At 36.6% G+C, this 7,647-nt stretch overlaps 1 protein-coding gene across 1 annotated transcript in view; it reads left to right on the top strand.

Moving 5' to 3' along the window:
• Positions 1 to 2,077: 2,077 nt before the first annotated feature.
• TTC28 (tetratricopeptide repeat domain 28) overlaps positions 2,078 to 7,647 on the top strand; it is a 146,764-nt gene continuing 141,194 nt past the window's right edge. The window contains exons 1-3 of the mRNA XM_053452234.1: positions 2,078 to 2,146; positions 2,385 to 2,532; positions 7,286 to 7,558. Coding sequence (XP_053308209.1) covers positions 2,078 to 2,146; positions 2,385 to 2,532; positions 7,286 to 7,558 — 490 coding nt within the window. The remainder of the gene's footprint in view (positions 2,147 to 2,384; positions 2,533 to 7,285; positions 7,559 to 7,647) is intronic.

Here is a 7,647-nt window from a genome sequence, read left to right as displayed (position 1 = left end):
AGATTAGATATTTATGTTCACAAATGTGTCCTGTCACCTCCGATTTTAACTAATGTCATGCTTTCTTGGGTTGGCTCGGGAACAACATGGCCTTTTGTGGAAAAACAGACTAAGATAATGATAACGGATACATTGCGCCGCAGAAGCTATTTATTCCTTATTTGTTTCATTTGTAACTTGTAGACAATAATACACAATTTGTTTTACAAGGTCAGAATGCACGGTTCGTAATAGAGATGAATGGTTAACGACGGGAGTTAATTAACTTCGGACTTGCGTGTTAAATATTTGTAACATGGCAAAAATCATTGTGCTTTAAAAAAGGATTTAGACACGGCAGTACACATTCCATGAATTGTGTTTTCAGAAGATCCAATGAATTGAGAAGAAAAGCGGACGGATGCCATAGATGTGGGAATCAGAGATCATGCACTGTAAATAGTGTATACAAAAAGAACAAGTTGGGGTACAGAGAGCAAACCAACTAGAGAAAATAGGAAATGTAATGGTCACTTAGGGCCTGGACATCCCATGGAGTGCGCTATGTGTGCGTAGTATAAAGCCCGAAGATGCAGGGCACAAATATGTTGTGTAGAAGGCGTCCCAAAGATCCCATACTCTTGAAAACTCATGGATCAACTGCCGAGTGCGCCATTTTTTCATATATTCTTCTTGTTGTACGAGAATATGTCTTCATGCGTTGGCCATTTTTTTGTGATACATAGCTTGGCCGCTGCCAAAATGTGTGCAGACAATACATCTGGGAACATTTCTAGTAGCGATAGCTCTACTATGTGAGGGGCCGGGCCTGGAAGAAGCTCGGCAACCAGATGAAAAACGTCCACCCAAAAGCAAAAGTGCCTTTCCAAACTTTTGAGAAAACCATTATTAACTGACTACAATCTAGAGCATGGAAGCTTTCCACCATACCATCTGTAGCTATTGTACATACACACACATCGTTATGCTATATCATCCTGTTATATATATAATGCCATGTGCTGGCCATCATTGTCAATGACTGGCCAGATATACTGGGCTTAGAGACATATGTCATGTGTATATACTAGAGGACATGTCAAAATAATGATGATTGGCACAGCCTATACAACTGGGTTTTTATAACTTTGACTATGTGAAGCTCTCTTACTTCACTCCAGTTTATTGACATATTTTTTATGTGAAGTAAATGCCTGGAAGTCGGTATTAGTTTGATTAACATTGATTCCCAAGAAAAGATGGAGCTGAACAAATAAAAGATTTTGTCTTGGGATTATCACAGTTATTATACTTTGTGTTCATTCTATTGATTTGATACACTTCTTCATACTAACTATTGTACTGCAAGTATATATTGGATCAGTGAACTGTGCTGGCACACTAAGCATTGAATGCATCATAGCGCCTTGTAAGAAACGTGCTAAAATACACTAAATTCAGCAGTATGGAAGAAATGAAATAAATCTCGCAGGACAGATTCATTAAGGGCAAGGTGGATAAAGGCTATTATGATGTCACTCAATACAATTTCACAAAAGGGCGATAGTGTCAAATGAATCTGCCACTGTTCTTTCAATAATGAAGTTGGTCTTTGGAGGTGTCGCTGAGGTCTTTGATAAGATAAAGATATAGTAACTAAAATGGGATCACACTGAATTTATTCTGTTATTGATTGGTGAGGGGTTTGATAAATGGGAATTGTAAGGGTTTGATGCAGAAGGGGTATTTGTCTGGCAAGTTCATTGTTCTTAGGTTCTAGAAGGATCCCTTATGAGACCAGTAGAATACTGTCAGGGACCTTTTTGGGACAGTTGAGTCAAGGTCAAAGACGAATACTTGGGAATGGATAATAAGGAAGGGGAAAATGGCATAAGACTAAAAGAAAGATGAAATAGCGTTTCACTGGACATTCATCTAAGTAATACCACTGGGAGTATAGGTTATAAAAATAAACAATTATTTATTTCAGAAGTACCGTGATATATTGTGCTCCCAATGACATTCTTCCATTTAATGAATAAAGATTATGTTTTGTGTTTACATTGTAGCTTTATATCCGGTTATTAGTTTTGGCAAAATGTACATAAGAGGCAAACATTTTAATGGACATTTTCAAAGTTATAAACCTGGCATTGGTTTACAGATGGTAAATATTTATGTAAAATATTTATTGATTTGTCTTAGTCTGTCAATTCTAGTCTTGTCATACCCCTTGAATATATGTATTGTAAGAAGCACTGCTTAAATTGTTGGGGCTATATAAATAAAAGATAATGCACTGATATATATATATATATATATATATATATTTTATATATGCATTTTTTTATTGTTACTATTATCATTCAATAATCTAAATGTTATTTTTTTGTGTTCTGTCTCAGGCATACTTCCGACAGGGTGTTGCCCTTCAGTATCTCGGACGCCATGCCGATGCACTGGCTGCATTCGCATCCGGCCTGGCTCAGGATCCCAAGAGTTTGCAACTTTTGTTGGGCATGGTGGAAGCAGCCATGAAATCTCCAATGAGAGGTAAGTTACAGTAGTGATCTCAAGTCATGATGGTGCTTATTTAGCATACTTCATTTGCTTGATAGTTTTAGCAGACAGATACACAGCTAAATTCAGAGCAACCACCATATTGACCAATGAGTTGTTTCTGCTTTTTGCTCCCTCTTTAGCACTTGCTTCCAGGTCTTGACGTTATAAAAAGTTGATCATTATCTAATGAAGCAGCAGCAAAGATCGAGTAACACTTAAGATCTTGCCAGAGTTGTTGTTGAGGGCTATGCACAAACCAGAGGAGAATTAAATGGAAGTTAGCACTGGCAAAAACTTGCCGTCATCTCAGTTTATTCCAATAAGCTTCCTTTATCTGCAGACGTGGAGACTGCCATTTATGTGATATTTTTGGTGACTTTCTCTGCTCAAAACCACATTGGGATGATCATCTAGTAGATTTGGTTAAGATAACAGAACTAGAACACGTACACGTACAAAACATTTAGAAGTCAGGAAAATGTATATTATGTGAACAATAGAACTGTTTTAAAAAAATAAACTGCACAATATTTTCACAATATCTTTTTACAGATGTGAGCATTCATTTACTCTGTGTGTGAGCTAGTTCTCGCTAATACAATATTTTTGTTTCTAAAGTCAGGAAATGTTTCTTCTTGCTTCTAGCATTTATTGACTTGTTCTATTTGTAAAGAAGTAGTAGTAGTAGTTTTTGCTTCCTTTATTTTGAAGTCACCCTTGGAGTTTTTTTAATTTTGGAATTTACCTGAAACAGGTACCAACATGAAAGCAGGCAGGCAGTCTGGTCAGTGGCACTGCATATTCCTCACATATACATCACACATGGAAATTATAGGAATTATGGAATGCCCTATGCTTTATGGAGTGAACTTTCCAGGGCTAGCTCTTCATAACGCATACTCACCTGCAGTCAGATGCATAAACCTGCCGTGTTTGTATACCCATAACTTGGCAGACCATGATTAAGGATTACATAGAATTTGATGGCAAATAAGAACCATTCCGCCCATATACTGTAGTCTCGGTTATAAACAGCTTCCCACTTGAACTAATACTATGTGATAATGATTTTTATCTAGAATCACTGCTTGTTTTGTTGCACTTTAAAAAAAGGAAAATCTCATGTCACAAAAGTTCATGAAGAGGATCTGCCTGATGGTTGTATCGGTTGCTTCACTGCTTGTAGGTTTCAAAACCTAGTGCTTGATTGTGCATGGATCCACAGACGTATGGGCAGACACAAAGCATTCAATTCTCTATTACAAACACAAGACTTCCTCCAGCATTCTTCTGGAGCTAGTGGACCATGGTTATTTTAAAGGAAAAATATGGCTGTGATCTATCCAGCATTTAGGACAGTTATGTGAGTTGGATAGAGATTTAGTAATGCCTGACCTTTATGTGCTTTACTTCCATACACACAATTTGGCAGCTATATTTGTGGAAATGATTTTTCATACATGAATAAAGGGAATCTATAATGGTCTTTTTTGTAACACACCTTTTACCGTAGTCGAGCCCAGGGTTCTTTGCTGTAATGAAGTCTGGTGCTCTAGCAGATATAAATCAGCATAATAAAGGTTATGCTGACCTGGTTTCTTAGGTTATAGAGGAATATTATGCCCTTCAAAAGGCATAACTTGCCTGTCCATCTTAAAGGAGCAGCCCTATGCTTTTATTTCACTTAGAAAAACTCCATTATAGCAGCATGGTTCAGAATTAAACCATATTAGGACCCGTACTCCCTAATGAAACTCTTACCTCCACGAAAGACCAACATGTCATTAATTGAAATGGGGCAGAACCAAGCAGTTGTGCAGAATGTTTCATACAAAAATGATGACTAGTCTGTTCCTTTAAAAACAAAGGAATCACAGATTTGCCTACTATACAAACACAAAGAAGAGCATAGAACTAAGTGCAGTAAATATGGCTTGTATTGGTTATATAAATACATCTATTCAAATACAGGGATGTATAAGGGAAGGCACATAGAGGTAATGGGAGATATCTGTGCCTAGTCATATGATTTACTGATGGATAAAATCCACAGTATTATAATGAGTGCGGTAGTTTCAGGGATCACATTTTGTACCTGTAATAATTTTAGATGAGATGTTGAAAGCAATGCCTACCTTTATAAGCTAAACAACAGGTACAGTATATGATGTTCTCACACCTAACATGGGCCTAAACATATATAGCTAAACAATGACCAATGTAAGGTTTTGCATTTGTGATACAATGGACTCTTAGGTCTTAATCTTAGGTTCAAAATGGACTTAACATCTATTACAGCAATGCATTTTATGCCAATAAGAAAAAATTTTTTTTCCATGGAACTTTCCATTTAAAGCCTGACTGATCCCAAAAGAGTAAGAGAACCTATCATACAGTACATGTGGTTGGGTTTTCATCCCTCCTCTAGTTCCAGTTATCGTCTATGGAATACACAAGTAGTGTGACCAAAATTAAATCTCCAAGATGTAGGTGTTCATCTGGACTTCATATATTATGACAGGATAGACAGTGTTATTTCAGTGCCAAATTTTAAGGAATGCTTTCATCTTCCCCATTACACACACACACACACATATATATAAATATACACACATATATATATATATATATATATATATATATATCTCATAGAAACTCATAGAAGAAAAACAATACAGAAACCTCAAGGGGTGCTTCCTATACTTCTGCCAAATAGATTTTCTTAATAAACGAAAATGAGAAATGAGACAGTTGCAGACTCTTAATCACGTGCAAAATATATTAGAGCAATAAATCCCAAAGCAGAAACTAGCAGGATCTTAATAATGCTAAGGTCATAATAATATCAGACGGCGGGTACATTTATTTATATATTGATCTGAGAATGAATCAGTCTGAAGATCACAATGCACTGGTACATTAGCACACTGGCCTCTGTGCGCACCTCTGTTTGGTTTAAAGGGTGTGTGTAATTGTAATTTCCTTGTTGCTGGATCACTGGTTATCACACAGACACAGAGGCCTTTTAACAGATCCAGGGAAACATTGATTTTCCATTTCTGTCTGACTTTAGCTATAAACTAATGCCCAAGGCAATCCGTGTTGAAACGAAAGACATTCTGTTCTCGCAAATTTTATCAGCTTTCTTGTTGTTTTGTAAATTGTGATACCTGGAGACTGAATAAGAAGAAGTGGTACCATTTGGGGTACACCGTTATTTATCATGGCTCCTGGAAGCCATTGGGACATATTAGTGTAAGAATGACTGAAGAGCCCGCATATATGCTTCCAACACACATGCATGCTCTTTAGAGATGATGACCCAAAACAAATCACAAAAATCATATAATGTTATATATATATCTAAGTTCACATAGGTACAGTATTCGATACTCCTCATCCTGTCCCCTCTCTATACCCTTAGTTCTTTCTCTCTACTTTTTCAAGACCAACAGAGAGTCAAGACCAAGAGCCAGTGATAAAACACTGGAGGCTTTGCTAAAGCCATTGACTTATTCAAAGTACCAGAATATATGCTAACACTTGCCATTCCTTTTTTTTCATGTGTTTTCATTAGCATTGTGTTTGGAAACATCATTGTTTCATGATATGATTTCCATATGTAACTGGACTGCTATTCGGTAGACACCACGATTTGCATTAAATGTGTCTACATTGTCTTAAATCTACCTCGTTGTAACACAACAGAAACACAAGATTCTTCTTCCATCCACCTGATTTTCCATAATTATTCATACGCATGAGTCCATAACTACAGCTATCTAAAATTCCTGGTTAATTACATTCACAGTGCTGTATTAATAGCTGTAGTTTATTTATGCAATATACCAATTTAGGGTACGATATCAACCATCCCAGTATGTTGTGAAATTTCAATGGGCCATTTTCTTACTAATTTTCTTTCATATCCCTTTGTTTCCAGTATTATATAGGGCATTCTGATGTATGCATTTTAAACATTTTTCATATTTGAAGTGTTCTCCAAAGGACCCGTAGCATTGTAATGTATAATGGTTTGTGCAGATAGAGCAGCCATAATGAATACAATACTTACTCTTGCACCTGTGATCAAGCAGTTGTTTTCTGCTAAACTGGACTGTTAGAGGTCTTTGAGGAGTTACTGTTTTACGTTCAAGGAACAAAGGAGCTGTTAACCATCTGTGTCAGTAATGACTGCCCGTAGATATGCAACCTGAAGTTTATGTTCACGAAATATGCCTAGCATAATACTCTGTGTCTTCACCCATATTAGCTGATAGAGATTTCAAAGTTGTTTAATACCTGTAAAATTTGCATAAAACCAATATGAAATATTAGTGCTGTTCAGACATTAAAAAAAGAAAAGTGTCTATCGAATAGAGGATGGATGGAGAATGTAAAGAAGGAACCACATTGAACTGTAGAAAAAAAACATTTGATTTTAATTTTGGTCTTTAGGATACACCCTGTTTTTTGACCAAACTCCCAATACAAATACCTTAGTCCCACAAATAAACAAGATGTTCTCTTCAGGAATGCTTGTGAGGAGAGGACCAATTATTTTTGGTCACCGTGTTTGTGTAATATAAATATGGTGGTTAGTAGTGTCCAGTTTGCAGTTCAACAGGTATATCTACCTTGGTTACATTATATTGGTTCTTTATCCTGTAATCTTCTATAGAATACCTCTGTAGTTCCATCATAATGTAACACTTTTATAAAGGTTATACTATCTTTTTTGTAGAATCTCTGGAACCGACATATCAGCAGCTGCAGAAAATGAAGCTGGACAAGAGCCCCTTTGTGGTTGTGTCAGTGATTGGACAAGAGCTACTGACTTCGGGACATCATGGTGCCTCAGTGGTTGTCTTAGAAGCTGCATTGAAAATTGGAACTTGCAGTCTAAAGCTAAGGGGCTCAGTATTTTCCGCCCTGAGCAGTGCTTACTGGTCTCTTGGGAACACAGAGAAAAGTACAGGATACATGCAACAGGACTTGGATGTAGCAAAGACTCTAGGTACAATACTATTTTATGTTTATTCATATGTGAATGTTATTCATGTCTGTGTGTATTTAGGAAAATGTCATTTTTGTGAGCAGTTAGAA

Source organism: Spea bombifrons, chromosome 1 (assembly GCF_027358695.1).
Source record: "Spea bombifrons isolate aSpeBom1 chromosome 1, aSpeBom1.2.pri, whole genome shotgun sequence".
Classification (NCBI taxonomy): Eukaryota; Metazoa; Chordata; class Amphibia; order Anura; family Pelobatidae; genus Spea; species Spea bombifrons.
The sequence above is the reverse complement of the archived record's forward strand: the minus strand, read 5'-3'. Positions and strand labels throughout refer to the sequence as shown.